Source organism: Monodon monoceros, unplaced genomic scaffold, assembly GCF_005190385.1.
Source record: "Monodon monoceros isolate NGI ecotype Baffin Bay Population unplaced genomic scaffold, NGI_Narwhal_1 Super_Scaffold_11, whole genome shotgun sequence".
Classification (NCBI taxonomy): Eukaryota; Metazoa; Chordata; class Mammalia; order Artiodactyla; family Monodontidae; genus Monodon; species Monodon monoceros.
Window position 1 is genome coordinate 61,721,000 of NW_021703767.1, and position 27,661 is coordinate 61,748,660.

The 27,661-nt window shown below is 40.6% G+C and overlaps 1 protein-coding gene across 1 annotated transcript in view; it reads left to right on the forward strand.

Moving 5' to 3' along the window:
• The window catches only part of GAP43 (growth associated protein 43), a 90,378-nt gene that overhangs the window by 41,989 nt on the left and 20,728 nt on the right, over window positions 1–27,661 (forward strand). The window contains exon 2 of the mRNA XM_029214848.1: window positions 6,345–6,954. Within this exon, the coding sequence (XP_029070681.1) occupies window positions 6,345–6,954 (610 nt within the window). The remainder of the gene's footprint in view (window positions 1–6,344; window positions 6,955–27,661) is intronic.

The window sequence follows — 27,661 nt, forward strand, 5'->3', positions numbered from 1 at the left end:
GTGAGTCCTGAGAGATAGACCAGCATACGTATGTGCCTCATCTCATAAGTATGTGCATCTTCCCAGCCCCTATCTGAGGAAGAGGGGCTTCCTTCCTTGAATATCTGAGGGACTAGTCATCTCCAGCCTACAACCTTAGTAGGACATGGGGCTCATTATACAGATCAACTCTAAACAGAGGGAAGGAGAGAGTCTCCAACAATCCTCTATGAATATTTTCACCTCTTTAACTTATGAAGAAGCAGAGATATATATTTGAAAAATAATTTGATTGCTATGATTCCAGACAACCCATGGAGAAAATGTCAGTTGTTATATCTTAGATTTATTTCCAAGTGCTTTTAAAATTATTATTATCAATGTCATTTTGTGCCTTCTTTCCTTGTCTGACTCCTGTACCTTTATTTCCATAATTGGCTTCTTTGTTCAGCCTCACTGCATGAAGTCAGTTCTTCAGTTAGGTGTTGGGGAAACATATACCTGTCTTAGACAGATGCTCTTGAAGTCCATCACTGGGAAATGAAGGGTATGAAAAGTTGACAAAATGGAATCCCATATTAATTTGCCTATCATCATCTTTCTGAAATGGCACTAATTGAGAGGTTCGAATTTTGGATTCATTCAACAAATATTAATTGAGCATCTGCTATATGCCAGACACCATTCTAGAAACTGGAGATTCAGGTGTGAATGAAATAGACAAAGTGTTTCATTTGCTGACTTCTGTCTGTTAGAAGGTGCCAATGATAATATGCTCTTTGCCTCATCTCCATCTTTGTGGGACAGCTGGAGTTCTACATATACAAAATAAAATAAAAGATAAGTCTTTTGGATGGAAACTGAGTTCTCCACCAGGAGTACTTTATACTGGGTTGAATATGCCACTTCATATTCTTTAGGAAGTAGCTGGGCTGTACATGTTATAAATAATATATGAAAATGAGCTGAAGACCCATCTTTTGATCACCAGCTATTTTCTGAAAAGTTCACATTACTATTCCAGTTTCCAATGTGGGATATTTGGTTTTCTATATAGTCAGCCAATCAATGAGCATTTCTTGCCCACTTAATTAGGACTGTGGAGCTGCAGCATTATGCTGCACACTTCATCTGAAGTGGAAAAGAGAATCCCCTCGCTACCACTGTGCCAGGATTTGCAAAGTCACTCTTGATGTCTCACGTTCCCCTGGAGAATTGCTCAGTTGTCATATGTCAGTGCTCCCACCTGCCCAGGAACTAAAAGAAGACTCTTCACTGGACTGAAAATCAGAGTTAAAAAAATGGTGGCCATTGCTGGCAAATGCACAACTGTTTCATTATACCTACTTGCATCCTGCCCCCCATCCCCTCACACTGTTAGTTGGATTTTCAAACCACATTGAGTGTTAAGGGACCCCTGTATCCCAGCTGTGCCTATTCATCTTTTAAATGACACCTTCTTCCCTAGAACTGCCCAGAAACCTGAAGACACTTCCGCTACAGAACTGGAGAAGGTTTGCCCATCCTCCTTTGGCTCCTCCATAAGGGGCCGTTCTCTGGACTTCTGATCTTTGACTAGATTCAAAGCAGGTACAGAAGCTCCACTGGGAGCTTCTTTAATACTTGGACATTTCTCCTAAAGTATATGCTTTCAACTGTGCTCAAAGCCAACTAAAGCTGAAAAATAGAGTGAAATTTTCTTATGTGAATTTCACCTCACTAAATTATTAATAAAAACTAGAGTGAGCCATAAGTAGGTATTTGTTAGATTCATACATATCCATCCACACTTTATTCTGGTTCTGATATCCCTGGCCTTTCAATTTTGCTTCTCGGAAATATCTTTTGCTCAATCAAATTGAAAATATTTTGGTTTACTAAAGATGTTCTTAGAAAGAAGAAGTGGTGCACACTAATGATTTTTAAAAGCATTTAAAATTCAATCCTGTTTCAGAGAAAATTTGAAGTATTATCATCGTAGTGTTTAGAGCTAGCAGAAGTAGATTCAGGCCACATTTTTCTGTGCTTGGAAGGTTGAAGTATTCCTATGATAATTAGAAATAGTTAAATGAATTGAAGTGTCCCAGATGAATGGATGACATTATTTTAAGTCCTGAAAGTTAGGCATTTATAGATTTTTTTGCCTAAAGCTCTTTTGGAACATAATAAATGCAAATTTTGGACATCTTAGACTGAATCCTAATTTGTTCACTCTCTCCTCCCCCAAGAGGAAAAGGAAACTACTAACCAGAGCAACAATGTTGGGTATGAAATAGTACTTCTTACATTTGGCTTTCTTATCTGTGATTCTTAAATGTTGATGAAAAGTATTGCCCTTTCACCTAATGGACTTTAAAATTTGACCAGATCCCAGCAACTTAGTAGAATGGTACCCTTCATCTTCTTCAAACCAATATTCATCCAAGGTTTTAGCCTTGGTTGAACAGTTAACATTTCCCATACTTGGTTTCCTTTAAGACTTCATAAATTACAGAGTTCCTGAACAAATTAATCAGTAAAAATTCTAAACTATAGCAATGAAGATTCCTGAAAAAAAAGTATGGCAACTAATAATGATCCTCTTCCTACACGTAAGGAACTGCATTGGCATGTCCACATTAGTTAATTCATGGATAGCAACAATTCCATGTAAAAATGAAAGAATTTTATCAGAGCTCAGCACAAAGCTTGTTTGTGGCAACGCTGAGTTTAAAAAATAAATCTATTTTTATGAGACTATGAACTAACTCTTTTTAGCCATTAAGTACCAGAATCCCCTTTTTTCTGGACTTCCTCCATCTCTAACTGACATATTTAGACTATTGGCCTTGCTTTATAGACAGGTGTAATGTCGGGTGTCTCCTTGAATTCCTGGGAAATTATTGATTGTTAAATACTATGAGCTTATTTTTTTTAAAGTGTATTTTAAAAAGAGTCCTGTGTGGATAGATACAGTCTCTGTCTGCTCACTAGTGTGTCTGTGGTGCCAGCATAGGCACTCAGTATTGCTAAATGAATAGATGAATCAGGATGTTGACATGATGCTTTATGCACAATCGGCTACAAGGAAGACTAAGCTGTTCTAGGTCATGGATGCAATAAAATTGGACTTGGGGTTGGGTGGGAGGGGAGAAGACCTGAGTTCAAATACAAACGGGGCCACTGACTGATTCACTCATGCTATCAAGTGAAACAAGCGACAACTTTTCAGGGCACAGTTTTTCCCTTTTAGAAGCTAAAAGGGTTGTGCTGAATGTAATGAGTAATCTCCAGTTTCTCTGGGCTCACATGCTCTTTGTTTTAGGCAAGCTCCTCTATTTCCAGCTGGGAAAAGGTCTATGTAGCCTGACATCTTGGGGTTCCCCCACAGCCAGTCTTGGGAAATGTTCTCTTTATTATTGTCACCTCTCTCAGCAAAATACACTCCCAATGCAATTACCTCTAGCACTGTGAAAGGAATTTTACCAGAAAATAACCTGTAGTTTAAGCCGTATTTATGGAATTAATTACAGGTATAAAAGAAAGACACACACAAACACATCCAGAATTGTCTGGCCTAAGACCCAGTTTTAACTTAAAATATTCTTATTTCTGGATGCCTCTGTTCAATCACCTCATCTTAGGCTGGTTTCCTCCCTCCCTTCCCTTCCTTCCCACTCCCCTTCTCCCCTTCCTTCCCCTCTCTTCCCTTCTCTTCCCCTTCCCTCTTTGTCTCTGTCTCTTTCCCTCTATCTGTACAATTTGTATTAGTTGTCTATTTTCAACCAATTTCTAAAATCCAATTCCCCTAAATCTCTAATAATATTAAGTGGCCCAGCAATTCCTCCTGGAGAAGCTGCATGCCTGTGGGGGTACTTTGATCACCTACTTGGGTATCCAGCTCTTGCAGGATTGTCTCACTTCTCTCCTAACTATGGTTTTTCACATTCTCTCCCTTCCTGCCCACACCTTTCTGTCTTGTGTCCCTTATACTCTTGGATTTTTCAGGTGAGACTGATCCCACAATCTTGGCACCCAAGTCTAGTCTGAGCCTTTCTAAATAGTCATTTCAACATAGAGGCTGTGCACAGAAGCTTAAGTCCTGATCATGTGGAAAGTTACAGTGGCAGATGATCTGAGAAATTGAGAGAGAGAGAGTGAGAGCGAGTGAGCGAGAGATTGGAGTTGGAGGTGTAAAGAACTTAGAGGGACTCTTCCTTTATCCTTGTAAAGCATCTTCTTTATGTCATTCAGACTCTTGGCTTCCTTCTTTTTATGTTTTCTAGCATTTTAAGTTTCATCTCCTTTTCTCTGTGTTCTTAAAGAGAAAAGGGTGATGTAGCTTTCTTGAGTCACCAGAGGGTTTTTTCTGTCCACTTGCCTACTCTGAAAGAATTGGTTTGTTTACCTTCACAAGGAGCAGTATTTGTATTAAAGAACCACTGGGCATCAAGGCCCAAGTGCAGATGTCCTATCATGTAAGATGGTGCCTCATTCAGAAAATGCAAGATAGAGTAAAATAAATTAACAACATCTTGGCTGCATGCTCCATTCATAACTATTAATTTAAGAGGGTTATGCTTCCATCTCTGAGCAGAGAGCTCCTGGCAGGGACAGCTGCCCCCGTGCCCCAGATCGTGTTGTGTGCACCCCAGTAGGAGTCATCAAGAGCAGTAGGAGTCATCAAGAGCAGTAGGAGAGCGGGAAGGTGGTAGTGTATCAGAGCACTGAGCAGTGTGGCAGCATGGCACTGGAAAGAGGCAGCAGAATGGGCCCTTCCAAAGTGCTTTCATGCACTCCTTCATTTTTTGTATGGATACATGCACCATTAACTGAGGAAGAAGAGAAACTTGCCTTGAGTTTTACTGGAAATTTATTAATCCTGCTTTTACTCTCACATGCAGCTTATTTTCAAAAATACCTTTGTATACGCACTAGCATGTTGATGGACCTAAGCAATACAGGCCCATATGCTTGTCCAAAGAATGTCAGACAGGTCTACATCACGATGAACAGGATCTGGGTCCCTCGGGCAGAGCTTGTATGACAGGTGGAAAGCATGCCTTGTGTTGGCCTGCTGTGATTTGCATCCTAAACTGGAGCAAAAGCCAAGGTCAGGCCAAGGTCGAGACTGGGGCCAAGCAGAGGACTTGGTACATGAGAAGCATTCTTTAATTATTGGTCTTTTGCTGCATTGTTCACTGCTGTATTTCCGTATTGCTAAGACAGTGTTCTCAGAAGTTAACCAGACTTATTGTTGCAATATATACAAATGTTGAATTGCTGTGTTGTATACCTGAAACTAATATAATGGCTATATGGGGACTATAAGTGACCACACTGGGGCACCATAGTGGGCAACGGAGCTATATAGAATTCTGAGTGCTTGCCTAGGCATTTCTTTTCATGACTATACCTTCTATTCCTATCCTGTGATTTAATTTCCATGTGGAAAAAAGTTATTTGCAGCCTATGTTACGTTGTAACATGATCAAATGGTAAAAATTTTGTATTCTAGTCTCTTGCCTTCAGTGCTAGGATGGCTCTGTTGATGATAATATAAAACTAATTTTAAGTTGAAATTGCTTTGGGAATAAGAAATTGTGATGTAGTGAATATATGCCACTCTTTCAAAAGCGGAAGCAGTGTTTTCCACTCTTTTTTTAAAACTCAGGAATAATGACCATTTTCTGAATTCAAATTTTGAAGGCCTGGTATGTTCATTACTGATGTTGGACCACACACAGAGGAAAGCAGACGTCATTTTGTGACCAGCATTCTGACTTGTCACATCCTGAACAAACCCCTCAAAGCCCTGGAACTCATCTGCATTTTGCACAAGACCCTGATGGAATTTGCTGTTTAAACCTGAACCATATTCTTTGCCCCGAACCTACTGGTTTCCTGATGAGACCTGAAATCTTGGGGAAACAAATAGGCTTTTCCACAATATTTTTTTAAATCATAAGTTTTTCACAGGGACCCTCTCAGAAACCCTGAAAAACCAATATCTTTCAGAGGTCACTGATGAAAACCTAGGCTGGGTGGACTTGAGTTGTCAAAGTACATCCGCAAAAAGGCTGATTTAAGTTTAGCAAAGGAGAGACATTGAGTTGGGGGAAGAAAGACATATAAAATAATGCCAGTGATTCGGGAAGGCCAGAAGGACATTAATTTTCCCAGAAACTAATGTGTTCTCTCCTAAATTCTTCATCAGAAAGAGAGGGGGCTTGGTTTGAATTTCCAGGGTATTGCTGATTTCTTAACTCCAAGTATGGAGCCTGGCACAGAATAAGCCATTCAGTATGCATTTATTGAATGCTGTGATTTGAAGGAAAAGAACATTGCTCCATCTCTCCTTTTTTCCCCCCCTTTTCTCCATAAAGGTTGAAAAAAATGATGAGGACCAAAAGATTGAACAAGATGGCATCAAACCAGAAGATAAAGCTCATAAGGCCGCGACCAAAATTCAGGCTAGCTTCCGTGGACACATAACGAGGAAAAAGCTCAAAGGAGAGAAGAAGGGTGATGCCCCAACCGCTGAGGCGGAGGCGAATGAGAAGGATGAAGCCCCCGTCGCTGAGGGTGCGGAGAAGAAGGAGGGAGAAGGTTCCACTCCCGCTGAAGCGGCCCCAGCCGCCGGCCCCAAGCCGGAAGAGACCGGCAAAGCGGGCGAAACTCCTTCCGAGGAGAAGAAGGGGGAGGGCGCCCCCGAGGCTGCCACAGAGCAGGCAGCGCCCCAGGCTCCTGCCCCCTCGGAGGAGAAGGCCGGCTCTGCTGAGACAGAAAGTGCCACTAAAGCTTCCACTGACAACTCGCCGTCCTCCAAGGCCGAAGACGCGCCAGCCAAGGAGGAGCCTAAACAAGCCGACGTGCCTGCTGCTGTCACTGCTGCTGCTGCCGCCACCACCCCTGCCGCAGAGGATGCTGCTGCCAAGGCAACAGCCCAGCCTCCATCGGAGACTGCGGAGAGCAGCCAAGCGGAGGAGAAGATAGGTGAGCGACCTCCAGGGTCAGACGCCATGGGGGGCCAGGCCACCTGTACTTGGGGGCCTATTTGGAAGGCCAGGCCCCCTGTGCCTTCAAGGGAGAGGGGACATTTCTAGAAGGTGTATTCAGGAAATCAAGGGAAGCTGCGCTGAATTCCCCAAAGTGGCAGGGCTGAGAGCTAACTCTGGCCACTACGTTCCCAAATATCTCCAAGCCTGAGAAAGAACTTGGGCAGGTTTGTGTAGCAGCCGGTACTAGACAGGTCTGACAATTACCTTGTTAACTGGATTGGCATAAAGAGTAAAACTAGGTAATCCTGGTTGACAAAAATATTCTGTGTGCTGGATAGACTTAGTTTAATAAGTAATTACTGAGGTTACATATATTTTATGGATGGGAATTAGCTAATGTGATTATTTAGCTCTGGGAAGTGCCTGGTGTAAATGCAGCCAACTCCCTATTGATTCAGATGATGTAGTTTGTGAATTACCAGCAGCTAAAACATACTCTCAGACCACCTATTCCTAGCCCACCATATGTTTCTGGGCGTTCTCCCCCATCAATTGGTGAGCAGTGTGCGTATGTGTATGTACGCTCAGAGAATGTTAATTGTAACCTTAATCGGGGTCAGACTAATTAGGAAAATAAGTCTGTTGATGTTGCCAAAAACAAAAGAAAAACCCCAAATATGGAACACGTTGTGAAGTCAAACATAAATTATTTTATTATCAAAGACACTACTTTCTACCATACACATACATAATTGAGGGTTGACTGTGATTTTAAAAAGTTCCTAGATTCTCTTTGGTTTAGAGCTCTAACCTGGAGTGTTTTCACTATTATTGCCCAAAGAGCCTGTGTAGAATTGGAATAAAGCATTCACAGTACAAGATAAATTTAAGGGAACTTCACCCCTCAGCACTAGATCTGTCCCTCCACTCCAGCCCATCCATAGTGGTGAAGGAGGCCAATGGTCTCCAAGGTCTTTCTCTAGCCTAGTGACCCATGAATACCTTTCAGCCCCAAACATTAAAGATAAAGTTGCTTCTGTGCCAGTTGAAAAGGTTGGGTTTACTCCTTTAGAATTTAGTGATTTAACCCACTATGTGTCCAAGGACCCAAATTTGGACTGGACCACACTGTGCCCTTGGGAAAACACCTACTCCATGAGGATGCTCTGGGAAATGCCTTGCTATCTGACCATTAGATTGAGAAAGTAATTATTGAATATTTGCCATGATATCCATCTCTCCACATTAGATACTGCAGGATAGTGGAAGATTATTCTAGATATTTTCTGGTCTACTTCTTTCAGTTTACCCCCAAATTCTGTGAGTAAACAGCCAGATTATATTAACTATTATTGTTATTAGCATTATCTAACTTCAGATAAAATACACACCTCTTTCTACCAGTGGCTCATCTTAAATCTTTATTCTAACTATATACCTGCCCCAGGGGCCAGACCTTGAGGTTAAGAAGATGGGAATATTTCCCTGGAAAAGGTAAGGCATGTGATAAAAATGGTTTTGGTTTTAATTTACTCAGCAAAACAAACCTTGTTAACTACGCTTCTTTAGTTTTAAGTTCCAGCCTTAGATACAATGGCTAGAAATCACTTTGCATATGACCGACTACCTATTGGTAATTTTCATAAATCTTAGAAATTAATCATGATTTTAAATATAGAAAATATTTGACATTACTCAGATCATATTTTTAAACTGGGATTTCTGAAATTGTAAGTAGAGACAGAAAGACATAATGTGATTTTAGGTATATGCTCGTGATTTGGATTAATAGAAAGGAAGACTGCTTGAATCAATGGAAAGTCTAAAAATAATATATTTTAAAGGAAATTCAGTTTTATTGTTTTTCAAGTTATGATAATTCCAATGAATCAATGAAATATGTTATGTAGTACATGCTCAATAAATGTCAAGTGATGAATGAATGAAAATTGGACAGATTCAATTTATAGATAATAATTTGTTTACTCATTCATATATTCTTTGTGCAGCCTTGCTTACTCCATTCACTTATTTAATTAAAAATACGTCTGGTCAGTAAAAGCAATAGGGATCATGCTCTGTCCTAAATCTTACAATTTCTGACTAAAAAATGCCTCAGTTAGTCTGAGCGTAATATGTACATTGAAAGGTAATTGAAAAGTATAAATGAAGTTCAACTTGAAGGTAATCACAAAGGGCAATTTATTTTACATTGTTTCTGAGCTTTGGGTAGGTATTGCCCTCTTGGTTAGATCTGCCTATAGCTTCTTTCTGGACCGATGTATCTATTAGCCTTGCCTGCTGTAGGTGACAAGCACAAATTACCCAAATATGATGAGTCTTATGGAATCACAGAAGCTACAGGTGACAAGGAGATCTATCACAGCATATCAAGCCCAAATTCCCATGGGCCCTGTACCACATTTTCATCTATCTCGTATTGGATTTCATTCTAATCCTGGTTAAAAGAACAATATTCCCCGTTGAGCACTACTGTTTGGGAATGGATGGCTACCCTGGGTGGCTTTAGGATTCTGTGACTGCCTGGAGGGGTGTAGAGAGACAGTCTGATACGGTGGAGTAGGGTTGGGGGGGCAGAACAAGCCAAAAGAGAGATTCAAGACAAAAATTGCTGTCAGTAAGAGGGTCAGAATTTTGGACCACTCTGATCACTACTTTAATACAAACGGGAATTCTTTCTAAATTATAAATGTTTTCTTTATTTTACTTCCTTTACTATTAGTGGGTTTATTACAGGTGGATGCCACTTGCATTAGGACATTTGGAATTTTTTTTTTCATTTTTTTTTTAAATCTTCCAACTATATCTTCCTGTCTCTGCTTTGCCACTCTGCACATCTCTGCATATGTCTATGGCCAAAAAACTTCCGTGCATTTCTGACGATGATTCCTTTATAGGAGGAGAAGTGTTTGTGGTATCTTTAGGGTACTGCCTCCTTTCAGCCATGAGGAGAGGACTTTCAAGCCTCTTTGAATGATAATGTCTTTGGTGTCTCCTGCTGGATAGTATCACAGTGCTCATTGGACTCACGGTAAAAGAATTCTCTGCTATGTCTCTTCTTCTCCATGATAACCTGCTGACTTTCCCTAGTAGAGGACTCTAAAACTTCTGCTCTGGCTATATTCAGTGATGTCGTATTACCAAGGGAACACATCCAGGAGGCTAGAAATCAGAGATGTTGACTGGGTAGCTCTCACAGGGTACTTGACTAGCACTTAGTAGAAAGTGTAACTGGGTTATCCTAGATTTTCTGTATGTTGATTTTGGCTGCATTTTATTTTCGTGGTCTCTTTACCCTTTTCTAACTGAGGCCATCAATAATGATCCAGGAAAGAGAGGAGTTCTATTCATCATTCCTCTGAATAGAAACTCAGTGTCTTCCTACCTCTCTTCCTTCTTTTTCTTCCTCCTTCTTCTTCCCTCCCTCCCTCTCTTCCTCTCTCCCTTTGTTCTTTCCTTTTTCCCTTTCATTTATATTTACTTTCTACCATGCTAGGCATTAGCGTCACAAGGATGCATTAGTTATGGTCGCTGATCTTAAGGAGTTCTGATTTGGTAGTAGGCGTGGGATGAAATTCAGGGAGCGGTTTTGAAAACTATCACAGTAATCATCTCAACTCAGTTAAATTCTACAAAAAGATATGGAGTATCTTTATATGCCAATATACTGTGGGACAAAATATGGATGAGACAGTGCTTCGTGCAGTTTGCTACACGCTAAAAAGGTTTTAATGTGTGCCTCTATAGCCAAATTATTAGCAAAAGAATAATGCAAATTTTATAGTTTCTGGAAAGATAATTATGTGTAAAAAAATGAAATACCCAACCCACATTTTTGGAGTTGGAGAAATTCTTTACTTTCCCCAGAACAAAATGTTCCAAAGGCCCAAGATAACCATCCATAATATTCTTAGCTCTCCGGAGCATAGACCCACTTCCACCACACTCTGTGTTACATGTGAGATTAACCAAGAATATTTACACTTATTTGACACAGTGCCTCAGAAGCAGTTTTGATTTGATATGTGGTTTCAACCGCTTCCCAAATTTATACACAATTCATAAAGAGTGAAAATTTGGGATGTGAAAGTCCATAAATGCTATCTATAAAACAGGAGCACCCTGTCAGCTACTCAGGAGCACGCTGCTTAAATACTGTTGATTATTAAGCTTTTATAGAGCACTTTTATATTGCTCTAGTAATCATTTTTATTGGCTTTTCTTGAAAACACTCCAGTGGCATTCGATAATATTTTTCTTTCTGCTTTTACATTCTGAGAACAGGGGCAAAGTAAATGGATATTCTGCCCACAGACACAGTGACAAAGTAGGGGTCAAACTGATAGACCCCCTAAATCCTCACCTTAATCTTGGCCTTGCAGTTCTTTACCTCTCTTTTAAGGTGCTATGTTTTATCTCAATTCCTGCGTTTTCTCTTTATCTTAGCAGTTGTGACAATTTCTGATTATTGTCAGGAAATACTAGCCAGGTCCTAGGACATTCTGTGCCCTCCATGCCCAGTAAGATATACCAAGGAAAGAATGCTGGAGACCAGGGGTATAGCCTCAATAATTTTACTAATGAGATGTGTGATATGAGGCAAGTCATTGCTTCTCTCTGGGCTTCAGTTGTCTCTTCATTAAGAGAAGGGGTTAAGGTAGTTGGTTTTTAAGGTTTAAAATATATAGTTTCTACTGAGCCTGCGCTCTAGAGCTCACGTGCCACAACTACTGAAGCCTGCGCGCCTAGAGCCCGTGCTTCTCAACAAGAGAAGACACCGCACCGCAACGAATAGTAGCCCCCGCTTGCCGCAACCAGAGAAAGCCCGCGCGCAGCAACAAAGACCCAATGCAGCCAAAAATAAAAAAATTTAAGAAATAAACTTCAAAAAAAAAAAAAAGATCAGCCAAGTAAATAAATAATAAAATATATAGTTTCTATAATAGGTAGCACTTAATGAGCATATATGAAGTGTCAGACCCTGTGCTAAGTGCTCTGTGGGGATTATCCTATTTAATCATCAGAACCGTTCTGTGGTGTAAGTGCTTCAATTTCCCCTTCCACTTTTACAGATGTGGAAACTGAGGTTAAGAGACATTGAGGCATCTCATCAGCATCAACAACTGGCAAGTAGCTAAACCACAAGCTGAACCCCGGCAGCTTGATTGCCGAGGTCATACATTGAACCCTGACACCCAGGGAGAAATGAAGACGAGAGGAATGTCTAAGAACCCAGGCATCGTGTCCTAATCTAAGACCATCCCCCTCATTTGTATAATTGGATACTCCAGACTCTTGTCTGGGAATCATTAATGATTGCATTTATAGGCGGGTATCCAGTAACTAACCACACTCCTTGGTCATAACTTTCTCACAGCTCCGTCACCCCAGAGTTATTGGGGATATTAAACTGGTTTTGAGTCTTGAGTTCTTAGTTTGAAAATCCTTCAAGTACTGTTTGATTAGGCCCCAGAGAGCTGTAAGATCAGTTAAAATTGATTGTTCTTAACAGGAGTACTGCTGACTCCATTAAATATGCCAGAGCTGAAATTTAGAAATTGAAATGTTCGGAATTCGATCAGATGAAAGCATTTCATGTATTCTAGACAATTTCTATCCTAAATTTATCAGAATTAGTATCTTTCAAAATTCTTGTTAATATTGTTGCTCTCTTTTGGCAAGCACATTTCCAAAGGACCCCCGATACCTTTATATTTATAACTAGAATAGTATAAAGAACTTAATAGGTAGAACAGATAGGAGAGCAATCACTGTCTCTTCAAACAAAAAATTTAAGCAGACAGAAGATAGGAAGAGATGTAATTTAGAGTCAAGAAACTCATATTACGAGGCTTTTTATCCATTCTTTTATAGCTCATATTTAATAACTACTATCACCTTATTAAAAAAGCCAATAAACAGAAAAGCATGTAGCTCCCCCAATTTTAAAGTGGTGAAACTATATTTGGAAGTGAAACTCAAACAATATTTCTTAAAGTGTAGAATATTTTTCAGACACTAATGCATGTTTATCAGATATTTTTTCCTCTTTTTTCTCTGCGTACACACACGCACACATGCATATCTACCCAATTCTAAAAGGATTACAAGGAGGAAAAACCAAGAGTAGCAAGAGTTACATAGTCAGTCCATTTGGCTGAACATGGGGAGAGAGCAGAACACCCGATCTAATGGACTAGAAAGCACTGAGTGGTCGTTACTCTTATTTTGTCCTCACAATCATAGCTTAATTAAGTAAAGAACGAAAAGCTTTCTATAACCAGGCATAAAAGGAAGGGAAGAAGGAAACCAATAATGCTGCTTAAAGCTGCAAGACTGGAGCCCTTGAAGATCTCCCAAGACTATACGGTTTACAGTATGCACAGAGGAGGGAAAGGTTTGGAAGGATGTGTAAGTTTTGCCAGCCGTCTTAGTCATGTTTTAATTTTGTGCCCTAAGAAAATGACTGAATCAGGTGCTGAACCGCAGACCAATTCATATCATCAAGAACATTTGAGTCACTGCTTTCTTCAAAAAGTCTTTAGCCAGTTGTTAATCTCACAACACTAAAGCTTGGCTCTCTAAGCAAATAATTTATTTTGAGGCTTATTTAAAAGAATTGCCCATAAATTGTTTTCACAAGGATGATGAATAACATCATGTTTTTTAATAGATCCAGTATCTTGTAGGAAGTACATAGAGCAAATGCTCTGTATTTCCAGCGTAATAGACTAAAGACTGCCTATAGTCAAGGGACCTGGATTCTTGTTCAGATTCTGCTGATGATTTCAGGCCAGCTCTTTTGCCCTCTAGAGGAGCCTGGTTTCAACATCTTCAAAGTAAATGGGTTCAACTAGGTTTTCTCTGCTTTCTAGCTTCAGAAGGCAAGTGTGCAGTGGTAGACTAAAGAGGCATCTGGAAGAGTGGGCATATGGCCTCTTACTCAACCATTCTCACTTCCCTGTAGTGCCTTATTTTCTAAACTATTAGATAGTGGGTTTAGGGGACAGGGCAGATAGTAGAAGAAGTCTGGATGGACGGGCGAAGATTTCAGGAAGAGACAGCACTAAGACAGTTTATGGTTACACTGGAAGCCCAGGAGACTGCAAGGAAATCTCAGTGGAATTTTCTAACCCACCTTACACTTGAGATTGAAAATAAAGGGTTGACAATGATGTTTTCAGATATGGTTAGACTTGCTTTTAACCTCCCTGAGATGGAAAACTACAGCTCGAGTGGCTATAATTTACTGTCAATAGTTTCACTTTCATCTTAGACTTAATTTATTATTAGTTTATTTTTTAATACCCATCTTATTTCATTAAAGTAATTTAAACAGCTTCAAGGGTATATAAAGCCTTGGATTCTTGTGTAGAGCAATGGATGCATTTGACAGACAGTTGTTGTTGATAAGCTTTTCAAAGATTTTGTCAGTAGACCTTCATTAAAACATAAGAATGATAGGAATAGGCCTAATACAACTTTCCTCCAATTCTTTTATTTACTGTACAGTCACATAATTGGATCTTCAACCATCAGTGAAACTAACAGGCCCAAGTGTTTGGAATTGGGTTATTGTACATCCCAAGAAAAGATGCACAAGTTAGATATGCTTACTCAGCAATTCTCACATGTATTGTCACTTTTTGAATCACAAATTAGGAGACTGTGGAAGATAAAATATTTTAGTTCGATCATCTCACACCATTCTATTTGGAATGGAAACTGCAGCATCTTCAGGGGAAAAGAAAGTACCCTAGGAGGGCTATTTGCCTTTCCTTATGAATCATGTTCAATATTAATGTTCTTTCCTGGAGGCATATATATGGTCAAGTAAGTCCTGAGGCTAATTTTTTGTTTTTATTTTTTTTCAGTATGAGTTGGTAGAATCTTTTGGAATTTGGAATAGAAACCAGAAACGATTCACCTAAATGGTCCCTTCTGTGTGTCTCTCAGAGTGGAGATGAACATTTTTATAGATCCACAAGAATATTCTCTTTGCCTTGGGGTATGAAAAAGTGAAGAATATAATTTAGATATGTTTTAGGACCGTATCCATGACTATAGCATAATTGTCTGCCAACTCACAAGCACATACATACACATACAAACACACACACACACACACACACACACACACACACACACATACACAGATTCAATATGTAGGGAAAGGCCTGCCCAGGGGTTCAGGCCATTAGAGAAAATCTAGAAGAACAATGAACTACACATTTTTTCACTCTTCAGGCCAACAAGAAGTGGAAAATGGCTCCAGGCACATCTCTCTGTCTCTTAGAGGGGGTGTGGGGAGAGTAAAGCTCTTTTCTCTGCTGGTTGTGTTATTGAGACGTGTTTGTGAATCTACAATGAGATGGGGAGAGCTAGGCATTAGGATTAAGGCTACCTATGATGAAATTTATAGTGTATGAAAATTAAAGTCGTGATTAGGCTAATTAGGGAGAGAGAGTCCAGGAAGACTTCTTGGTGTAGAGTTACTGCAGCTGAATCTTGAAGGACAAGATGTATGTAATAAAAAGGGATATCTTTTATTTAAAAAAACTTGAGAAACCGCCTTTCATTCAAATTAACACAAAAATACAGATAACTTAATTCATGTCATAATTCAGCAGTAGCTTTCAAAGATTAACCATCAGTGGAAAAAGTAGCTCCATCATATGTTTTGTTTATTGTTGAAACTCTTGCACCTATAACAATGGGAAATAGAAGGCAACCAGTAAGTATTTGCTGAATGAGTTAAGAATGAATGAACAGGGACTTCTCTGGTGGTCCAGTGGTTAAGGCTTCGCCTTCCAGTGCAGGGGCTGAGGGTTCAATCCCTGGTCAGGGAGCTAAGATCCCACATGCCTCGCCGCCAAAAAACAGAAGCAATATTGTAACAAATTCAATAAAGACTTTAAAAATGGTCCACATCAAAAAAATCATTAAAAAAAAAGAATGAATGAACAATGTTATCACAGTAGAGAAAGTACTAAAATTGACCTAAAAGACTGAATTCTAACCTTAACCTAATTCTAACTTTAAGCACTCAGATTACTTCGAGTGTGAGTTTACCCTTTCATAAAACAAAAATGTTGGGCAGAGGGTTTCCAAATCACTACCGTTTCTAAGATAGCTCAACAATGCCCATTATGACACTTCCAACTTATTTGCAGATTCTAAGTGACAAGGGGACGCAGACACTTGCTCAAACAGAAAGCTGTGCCGCTGTCCCCCTTTCTTGTATTTTGGAAGCTGAATACACAAGCTTCCCAGAAAGTTCTGTTGTTACTCAGGGGCATACATCATCCTCGAGGTAGCCAGAATCCACACCACTTAGGGCTTCAGAGACCAATGTGAGCATTTTGCATTATGTTCAGGAACATATTGAAAACTAGAGGAAACCAAAGCTGCTCCCTTCTGAAAGCAGGTGATTAATTTCATTCCAGCCCCATGAGTGACCTGTGTGGCTCTTGCCAGTGTGTGACAGGTACACCCAGGGAAGGAATGATCTGCCAGGTTCCTTGGCACCTTTTCCTCATCTGACACGTTTAAGTAATCTTTGCAGGGTGTTAAGAGTCTCCTGAACCTGCTGTGCCCCTGCTATAGGATGAATTGTTAATAGGTTCCCAAACTAACAGCGCTGGGACAGAGACCAGAAAATAGTCTTTCCCACTCCCGTTGCTGATTCTCCTTTTCCACAGTAGTGTAAACATAATTTGCATACAGCTTGTGAGCTGTTCAGACTGCAGACCACAGGGGACATTGGACTGGGAGGCTGAATAGATTCCCCCTGCCACATGTAAACTGTAACTTGCAGCAACTCTCATGTATTTGATAAAAAGACAGAAAGGACTCCTCTTTGTGAAACTACTCTAGTTCAATTTAAAGGGCTAAGAAAGGCCAGGTTTAGCAATGTGATTATTGCATTCTCCCCAGTGCTGTAATCAGATCCTGTGAGAAAGAAAAGCAGTTATGAAAGATGTTTGTCTCCCTCCTTCCTTCTCCTTCAATACAGGTGGCTTAACTCTAGTAGGTGGAGAAGAGAACCTGGCTTCTATTGGAAGATACAAGCCGGTTTCCTTTTCCTAGCCTGTTTTTAAAAAAGGAAAAACAGAGGGTAAAAAAATGAAGCAAAACCTTGTCACTTTCTGATTGGCTATTTATGTATGCTTTTTACCCCAGCAGAAAAGTAGACATTTAAGATGTACCATCGTATTTGTAGTACATGGAGAGTGGTCTGGATACAAGGCTGGTGTAGTTGTCAAAGTATGTAACGCCTGGGAGGAGGAACCCTTCTCTGTTTTCCTAACATCCTGATAGAGCAGGTTTTTGTAAGAGTGCCATACAATAAGTGAAGAAATTGTTTTGCATGTTCAAGATTAATCTGGAATTCTGGTTACATGTTTATCACATTAGGAGTCTCCACCAAAAGGTTAGTTTGAAATATGAGTTAGAATGAGCATTTATCACACTTTCAGATACTACTGAATAATATTTCTCTTTCCCACTCCTCTCCCTATATTTCTCTTAGTCACTGTCTAGCCATCTGCCCTGAGGTACATGATGATTGTGACTATACGTGGGTATATGTTGCAGTGTAAAAAAAACAAAACAAAACTCCAAAACATAAAAATCATTCATGATTGATGGTTTTATTAGATATCTGCAGTAATGTGTTGGTAAACTGGCTCTCAAAACGAAACAACAAACAAACAAAAAACCCCAAACTCAAAAAGCCCTGATCTGTAGTGTTTGTTGCAAATACACCCATTGTGGCTGATTTCAGGCTACCCATGTGTTGCCACTGAACACACAGTTGGGAAGCGAGGCTGACAACTTGCTCTCAGTAGCCAGTGGGAGCCAACTCCATCGTATCCCAAATCAATATATTTTAATAATTTAATAAACTTTACTTTTGGTAACTAAAATACGAGAACAATAATTATCAGTTCCCAAACAATGTATTAGTATGGAAACACACAAATATCAATTTATAACATTCACTTACTTATATGCATATGTATGTGAGGCCTTGAGAACTAGTTTTAACATTTGCAGTGAATTCTGTTGTGCATTGTACCCTTATTATAAAGGTTAAGAAAAAGGGTAAAGTTTAGAATTGCAGTAATTACTACTGAAGGGATGGATGGATATATGCCCTCAAAAATGATCTGAGCTACATCTTTTTAATGAATTGAAAGGCCTTTTATCTTTTCAGAGATGAATTCAGCATTTGGATTGAATTGTGACCATGGCTGACTTTTCTAATTTCTAGTGCACAGCAAGGGTTGCCTCTTTCCTTTCCTCCTAGTAATTTTTAGTGCAGATGACGCTTTTTTTTTTTTTTTTGCGGCACGCGGGCCTCTCACTGCTGTGGCGCCTCCCGTTGCGGAGCACAGGCTCCGGCCGCGCAGGCTCAGCGGCCATAGCTCGCGGGCCCAGGCGCTCCGCGGCATGTGGGATCTTTCTGGATCGGGGCACGAACCCGCGTCCCCTGCATCGGCAGGCGGACTCCCAACCACTGCGCCACCAGGGAAGCCCACAGATGATGCTTTTAATTCTAGGCAGAGCATTGTGAAACAATGAATTCACAGACGGTATGATCAGATTAGGGAGTAATTTTTGAAGAGTGAAGCTTTCAACATTTTTGGCCTGGGCATCATTTGTTCAAATAAGTTTCAAATATATATACTAATCCCCCAAACAGAGCTGATCTGGTTGAGAATGGGAGGGGGAAATGGCGATGGCTGGAGAGGCCCAGAGTTCCTTTTACTCTGCTTCTCTCCCTCCCGCCTAAATGGACCTTCTCTGGGCTCTGAAGTATAGTTTGAAAAATATAAATTTAAGGAATTTCTCTGGTACTGACTTTCTACACATGTCCAGCAAAATGGTCAAGTCAGATCTGAACCTGTCAGTCTCACTGTAGTGGTCTTCAAAATGAGTATGAATGGCTGCAGTCACACTGATTAAGTAGTAGGTTCTGTATATTACTTAGAAGGTGAAGAGAACTACCCCCGCACCCCATATTGTAGTGCAACTGTTTAGTCATAGATAGGATTGGTCTGAGTAACCTCCAGGCACGGTGTTAGGTACATTAAACTATGTTCTATTTTCTTTTGGTTCCAAATAGTATTAAAGCCATGCAAATTTATTTTATAAACAAGAAGCCCAAGTTTTATTTTCTGAAACCTTGTTTTAAAATCCTAACTCAGTGAATTTTGAATCGTTTTCCTTGGAGCCCTGAAGTTCCAGGGAGTAGGACCTCAGAAGTGGTTTCTGGGAATTAAGTTGTTTCACAGAGGCCAGGTTGGTCGGCATCGGGGTCCTCTACCATCCCACAATCCCCTATTCCTCCACTGACTATTTCTGGATCTTAGTAAAACTTTGGCATTTTAACTAATAATAATTGAAAATTACTGTTGTCAACTTAAGGCCATTTCAAAAGTCTTTGAGTTTTGGCATGATTAAAAGTCAACTGAATGTAATTCGGAACCCATATTTTAATTCGGGCATCACTCTATACTCAACTTCAATTGTTTGTTTTACAAACAGATGATCTTCCCAGATACAGGACTTGTTCAAATTCTAATTGTTCAAATTCAAATAGGAATTGTTCGGATTGTTCAGATTCTATAAGAATTTGTTTCTTATTCAAATTGTTAAAAAATGGAAGTTGGATGACTCACCCAGGGTTACTTACCAAGGCTAAATAAGATTACTACATCCATAGCTTCTGAGTCTAAACAAAAGGAAACAGACTAATAATGCAACAATATTTTTTAGTTCTACTCCAATTTGCAACATAATTGTATAAACAAAACATTCTCTCTGATGAGATACCACTTAAGGAATTCCGTCTATGTAATTGTGAAATATCCACAAAAATAAGATTTCTAGAAAGCTAAAGCCCAAAATCTGTCTCAAGAATTCTAAAAAATCTGTCACCTTTCTTTCTTCTGCTCCTCAATCCCAGTGAATAATGGATGTCTGTGCCTCTGTCTAAAAGGATGCCGAAAGTGAAATACCCATGCGCAACAGTCAGTTCTTATTTAACTCTGCAGGTTAACATCCTAAATGTCACTTGAATGATTAACATCATGTTGTGAAACAGCCCAGCTGGGTAAAAAGGAGTAGATCCAATAATGACAAGATAATCTTAGGCTTAGGGTTAGAGGGGTTTTGACTTGTAATTTCTAACAGGCAACTTGAAGACCACTCATACAAAGCTACAAATACCTTACACCTATCCATACAAATACCCTACACAATACCTTCCACTGTTTACCTTTGGAATGAAATCTAACTTATAACCATGACCTACAAGGCCCCATATGATCTGACTTCTGCTTCTCTCTCTGATCATATGTGCTACTCTGCCCTTCCTCACTCTTCTCCAGCCATCCCACATTTCTTAGTGTCTCTTGAACACACTCAGCTTGTTCCTACTTAGGACCATTGCATTTGCTTTCTCCCTCAATCTTCCCATAGCTATTTCTTAGCCCCGAGGTCTCCATTTGGATACCACTTGCTCAGAGAAGACTTCCCTGACTGTTTTGACAAGAACAGCACCACACCTGCCAGCCCCATCAGTTCTACCCGATTTGTGTTCTCATTATCACTCTCAGTGTCTAAAATGACTGTGTTTATCTACCTAAAATGACTTCTCTGTCTCTCACTAGACTTTCTGTTCCCTGAAGGCAGGGATGTGGCATCCTTTAGCACAGCATCCCCAGGGCTCAGAATGGACCCCAGCATGTAGATAGCCCTCAATGGACATCACTGAATGACTAATAATATGAATTTCACCTATGGAGAGATTTTTCTTTGTAAGCAACTTGAGAAAGAAAAAACATCATTTTATTTTTGAAATGTGAAGACCCGCAAAAAAAGCTAAGAATTTTTTAGGCAAGGGTCCAACTTTATTGCTTACAGCCAAACTCTCATAGACTTTATAAATCAGGATCCTCTTTTCCATGACTTGTCATCCAGGCAGCAGACACTCTACATCTGGAGGAGGGTGTTTGGCTCAGAAGGGAAATTGGTCTGAGTGTGAAAAGAAGTTGGGACCCCTAGGAAGAACCAGGTGAGGTGTTGGTGGGAACTCTGCCCTGAAGAAAGACGAAAGAGGAAGTAGAAGGGTGCAAGAATGGGGTAGAAAATGGCAGAGGAAAAAGGGAGAAGAAAAGTCCAGCAGTGGAAATATCAGAGGGGACAGAAAGAAGAGAAGATGAAAGGAGAAAGGGGAGAAAGCAGGACTGGAGGGGCAGTGATGGGCGAAGCAGAGGAGAGGCATGAGAGCTGTGGGTGCCCTCTAACTCTGCTGCCAGCACACCCTCTGGAATGGGCGGGACACATTTACCTTCCCCTCTGGTAAGAGGATATGGTTTGGAAGGTGTCTTTCCTGTCTAGCACTCTCTATTCTCCACTGCACAAATAGCAGGCCCTAAAGGGCTCTCTGGCAAATGGATTTTCTGTCTCGGAGCAGATCTTAGTGGCAGATGGGGCTCGGCTCCCCAAGGACAGACCCGTCCCCCCTCCCCACCCCCAAGGCTCACTATTGTTCCAGCCCTTCTGCAGCATCAGTCCGCAGCCAACGCAGCTTCAGCAAAGCGAGAGACGCTGCCTCTGCCTGCTTCCAGGCAGGAAAAGAAAAGAGGAGGCGAGCTTTACTGCCCCACAAGTTTAGATGGAGCTCTGTTTTCATCCTAATACGTTATGGACTCCAAGGCACGTATCAGAAACATTCTTTACTTAGAATGCCTCACAGGGAAACAGTTTTGGAACTGTATTATCCTGGGTTCTCACTGTGTGGCTCTCATGATTTGTTTAATCCCCAACCTCTTTATTTATAAGATGGAGATAATAACACCACCCTCAAACAGATGCTGTGAGGATTTAATAATTTAACATATTTAAAGAACCTGGTACACGGTAGGTCTTCAGAGAACATTACTTTGCTTTACCTTTTTTTCTGATAATCTGAAATAAGGAGTTCTCATACTCCCCTCTCCCCAGATGGAAATCCTCTGGACAGATCTTCAAACTGAAGAGGGTGAAAGCAAGGATCTTCTATCATCCTTTCATGTGTAAATTTATTAGTAGAAGAGATTCTTTTATTCAGTAAATAAATAACCACCTTTTTTATTTTTTGGTGACCCAAAGTAAAATATCTCAAAGAGTATCAGGTACTACAAAAGAAAAATGCATTACTTAATGGATGCTGCAACAGTAGACAGAGAATTGCAACAGCCGTGGCTTTAGCCAGCTCTCTTCCTGGAAGACTGCAGTGCAAGGGAAAGCTCACAGGTGCTAGAATTGGACCTACCTATGTTTGAATCAAAGACCTGGTCTCTAATCAACTTTATGCCACTAGCTCAACATCAGATTTGTCATCTTTGAAATAATATAATATCTTCGTTGCTGAACTTGGTAGTTGCTAGTACTAAATAGATCACATGTAAGGTGCCTACTATGGTATTTTATTGAACACATAGTAAGTGTCTGATAGAAAGTCACCATTGCTTCTGGTTTCTTTCAATTGAAGCTACTGGGAAACTTTTTTTTTTCCCTTGGTACTACTTCTAGTTTTATAAAGGAAATTGATGAGCAAATAGGACGTGTTTTATGGCCAAAAGGAGAGACATAATGATTTGCAGCCTCTTCTGGGAGTCAGAGACTATTCTATTTGGCCTGCCTTATAGCTCAGCAAGATTACCAAGTCCTTACATTATCAGTAATGATTGAGCTTGGAAGCCAGCCAAGGCCACCAGGTAGTGATGTTAGGATTAATTTAGGCTCCATGTAATTGGTCCCTGGGAAACTGCAGTCTAGGGATTCAACAGAAAATGTTGGGGTCCCTTAAGGGAAATAACCAATAAACTCTTTCTAGGTAGATACCACCTATAAACTGTCACATCTTGGATTTCAATCTTACAAACTTACACCTAAAAGGAAACTTAAAAATCTCCTAGACATGGGAACTGGGTGGACTTCAGAAGGGTCCTTTAATCCCCTGAAATTATTTGCAAAATGTTACACTGGGTGTGAATATGGGTGATATTCTGGTGTCCTTGTCTTTTATCAGATATTCAACTGGGACCATGACACATAAAGATTAAGATCCACTGGACTCGGACACCCTCCAGGAGATGTTGTATTGTGGTGTGTTTTAATGAAAGATGAAACATGCTCTGGGATCCAGCTTGCACGGTCTGTCCATGGTCACACACTGAGTTTGGGTCAGAATAGAGGAGATAAACCCAGAAGTCGCAGAGACTGTATTTATTGATTAATATGCATAATTTCCATACTGCACTAGGCACTATGGGGGATATCCATGCTTAAAAGTGAATATCTGTTATCATGGAAGTTACAGTCTGGTTGAGAAAGAAAAGTAAGTGTCGTAAAAGAAAAACAAATCCAGGACCAGTCAAGAGCAATGTACGGAAGTGCCAGTTTGCAGGCTGCAGTCTGTAATTGCAAAGAAGGAATTCTGAGGTTGGGATGATGGGTAGGGTCCTAAGGAAAGAAATGAACATTTCTATGATGGATTGGTGAAGATGCTGGCCTAGTAGCTCGTGTCAGTGTGGGAGGATGGGATATGCCGAACCTACTTATTAGAAGCCTTAAAGTGGTCAGAGGACTTCACCCTCAGTGTAGTAGTTAATAGAGGGTGAATAGAGGGTGGTTGAAGTTTTTACTTTATTATATTATTTTTGCTCCAAGAATGACTCCGATGTTTCTACAAGTTCTACACATAGCACAATCTACACGTACTAATAATTTTAGCTTATTCGTTAAAGGAGCTCCAATGAACAGTTTTAGACTGAGCTTTCAATCGTTTTGGAAGGACTGAAAAATAAAAAATAATTTCAGGACAGCTTAAAAATAGAATCCAGTCACAATAGGCGGTTCCAACCCTATTGCATGGCTCTGTCACTTGCCCGAAGCCCTTTCTTCCTGGAGAGTGATTCCGGACTTTGCCTTCCACCCAGGCTTCCAGGCTGGGAACGGAATTACACTGGTGCCCTCTGCTGGGAGGACTTGGGAAGTTCAGCAGGAAACAGTGGTGTCCTGGTCTTTGCACTGTAGGGGCTGAGTCGGTGATTCTGGGCCCACGGCAGCCTCCAGGCTGGATTCATTTAGTGCTATTTACAGACTTCCCAGTCAGGTATGCTCTGGCATCATGCCCAAATTCATTAACCAGGAGTAATCAGATTTTTACTGTAAGGAAATTGTCAGCTAGTTTTTTAAAATAGTCCAAGAAAACTGTCCCCTTTTACCCCGGCAGTTTGAGAGCTGGACCCTCCTTTCACTGAACACAATACCATGACTCATGGTGGGTGGTGGCCATCTTGCTACCAAACAATACCTCTTGAGGGGCCAGGGAGAGACTCTGAGGCCATTTTTTTTTATCCTGTTCAATTATTGTTTTCTTTTAAGGGCGGGGAAAGCACATTGAAATTCATCGCTGACTTCCTGGCTCAGATCATCAGAATTAATGGCATGGTGTTAAATTAGATTTAGAGTGCCTACTCTGGTGTTCCTGTAGTACCCTGCTCAGCTGATTTTTTGCTAGAGGGGAAAAAAAATCAGTTGTAATTATAATTAGGAAAGGGGTAGGGGAGTGCTGAGAAGGGACCCAAAAGAGCGAAGAGTTGTGAATTCTCATGTGTGGAAATTGGAGGCAAACTTCTAAAATAAAATGATGGGCATGGGGGAGGAGAGGATAGATTGAAACGATCATTTCCAATACTCCACTTTTATTTTATTTTTTTTTTTAGGATCAATAGCCTGGACATGGAGGTCTGCCTCTGGTTTCCATAACAACCTGGCTTATTGAGAGACTGCAGGCTCCGCAAATCCCCAATTATCAGCCTTGCAGGCCTTATTAATGGAGCTGAGGATCCCAGTGAGGCAGGCAGCTTATTGCTGCCACGTGCCTGGCGGGCTGGCGGGAGGGGGGAGGAGATGGGAAGGGGAGATGTATGATGAGACAGGAGCTATTTGTCCCCCGTCACTTAGGGGGCTGCAGCCGTACAGCAGGCTGTGTGAGTGGCTCTTGAAGCCTTGAGTGGCAACGGCCGCTGTTGCAGAAATCGAAGTGGAGATTGTTTTCTCCAGCCCCACCCCAAAAGCCATCCATCTGGAATAAATCCATATGAATATATCACATGCCCCGTATGCTTATTGAGCTCCTATAATTAATTGAGGCTTCCTCACAAAGACAGTGGTGACTCTATATTACTGATATTAACTCAAGCCTTAATTAACATGTGAAGCCAACCTAATGCATATTAGATAGCTTTGAATTACTCAGCCTTTGGTTTGGTGTTCGCTTATTAAGTCTTCACTATAGAGTAACTGCAATAGCAACAGTAATACTGAGGATGGTAACAATATAAATAACACTTACTTGTCTTGTGCCAGGCTCTCTGCTAAATGCTGTACATGGAGTTTCTTGTTTAAGCCTCATAATGACCCTATGATGAGCGGTATCATTGTCCCTTTTACAGAAGTCAGAGAACTTAAACGACTTAGGTCACATGGCTAGTGAGTGTGAATACATCAGGGTCTCATTTCTGCTCCCTGCATATAATTATTTTTATTCTCCCCTTTTATTTAATTTGGTGTCCTCAAGACAGAAAAGGAACAGCACATTTACAGTAAATTCTGTGTTCTCCAGTGTGATTGGGGAATGGGACATTCTGGCTAATCAAATGTTTTGATTAATATTTGCCATCATATGTTTATTGGATTTCCAATTGGGAAAGGTTTGGGATGTAATAAAATATATACAACATTAGAAGTATAGTAAGCATAGTCATAAAATGCTTCAGGACCATTATACGAATGTCAATTTTTATTGTGATGCAGAAGTGTTAGTTGATAAAGATGTCTGTTTGACAGCATGACAGATGAACTGTTTTTGTGACATAGAGATATCAATGCCTTAGCACTTTGAACTTTATATATTTCAAAGTACTTTATGTGAACCACCACTGAAGCTCCATGGGATCAGAAAAAAATCTTTTGGGGTCTTTCAGAGTTAAAGAATATTAGTGCTTGGAAAACCTCAAACTCATTAAGCACTGTGGATCCCTAGACTAAGTTTTTATTAAACCAGAACCTTACGCTGTGTGGAAAATGAAATATGACACTCCCTTGAGGTGGTTCAATCCAAATGTGCCATAGAGCACTGTGAGAGTGGATCAAGGTTGGCAGAATTTTCATTATAGTTGCTCAAACAATTTTTTTTATGCTTTTAGTCTCCAGAACCAGGAATAGAACTTGTTCACAAGGACCATATCTTATTAAGGATTAAGAGAAGTGATGATAAGGGCTGTTCAAGTTAATACTTACTGAACACATCGACTAAGCATCTTATATGTATCATACTTTACAGCAATCCTATGAGGTAGGTACTATCCCCATTCAGTAGATGAAGAAATCAAGGTACAGAGGGGTTATATAACATGCTCAGAGTATCACATTTGGGAAGTGGTGGGTTCTCAATTCAAACTCAGGCTGTCAAGCTCCTGACTCTGTATTAATCAGAGCTGTCTACATTCAGTGGCTCAAATTTGTTTCTTCCCAACCTTGAATCCATGACAATCACACCTACCCTCTCACCCTCCAATGAAACTTTTGCCAGAGGCACAGATGACTTCCTCATTGCTAAAATCCAGTGGTCCATCCCATGGCTCGTCTTCTTTGGCCTACCAATAGCATTTCATAGTTGATCGCTTTCTACTCTTTGAAGTACTTTAGTTACTCTTCTTCCAGCATATTACCTATTCCTGAGTTTTTCTGCTAACACATTGGCTATTCCTTTTCAGTTTCTCTTGTCCTTGCTTCTTCATCTCCTGGTTTCTAGTTGTTGGAGTCTCTCACAGCTCAGCCTTGGACCTCCTCTTCTCCATCTACATTTACTCTTTTGGTGATTGCTCCCAGTTCATGGCTTCAAGTATTGCCTACAACCTGATAAATCCCAATGATCCCTCAGTAGCCCAGACCTCTCTCCCCACTCCAGACCACCGCTTACTCAACTTGTGTATCGAATAGACACCACAAGCTAAACATTTTGAAAACCAAACTCCTATCTTTTCTCCCTGAACCTGCTCCTTCTTGAGTCTCCCCACCTCAGGAAATGGCAAGCTCACCTTTTCCTGAACCTCAGGCCACATATCTTGGAATTATCCCCAACTCTTTTGTCTTTTCCAATATTAAATCTGTCAGCAAATCTTGTTGGCTCCACGTTCAAAATATATCTAGATCTGAGCACAATTTCACTTTCTCTTGCATCCATCTCATTTCAATAAAAGCCAAGGTCTTAACATGGCCTCAGAGCCCTCCATGATTAGCGTCCCGTGGAGGTCACCACTTGAAGTCCACTTTCTCCACGCCCCTCTCTTGCTCCCTTCCAGCAACATAATGCCTGTGCTACGGCCCTGGCAAACCACATGTGCTCACATCCAGGGCGTTTGAACTACCGGTCCCTCTGTCTAGAACCACCCCACCCCCCCGCCTTTTAGATCCTCATAGATTCCACTCTCTAACCTTCTTCAGCTTCTGTTCACATGTCACCGTCTCAACGAGACTTTCCCTCTGACGGAGATTGTCACACCACCCTCATTCCGTCACTATTGTCCTTCCCCACATTATGTTTTTCATAGCTCTTA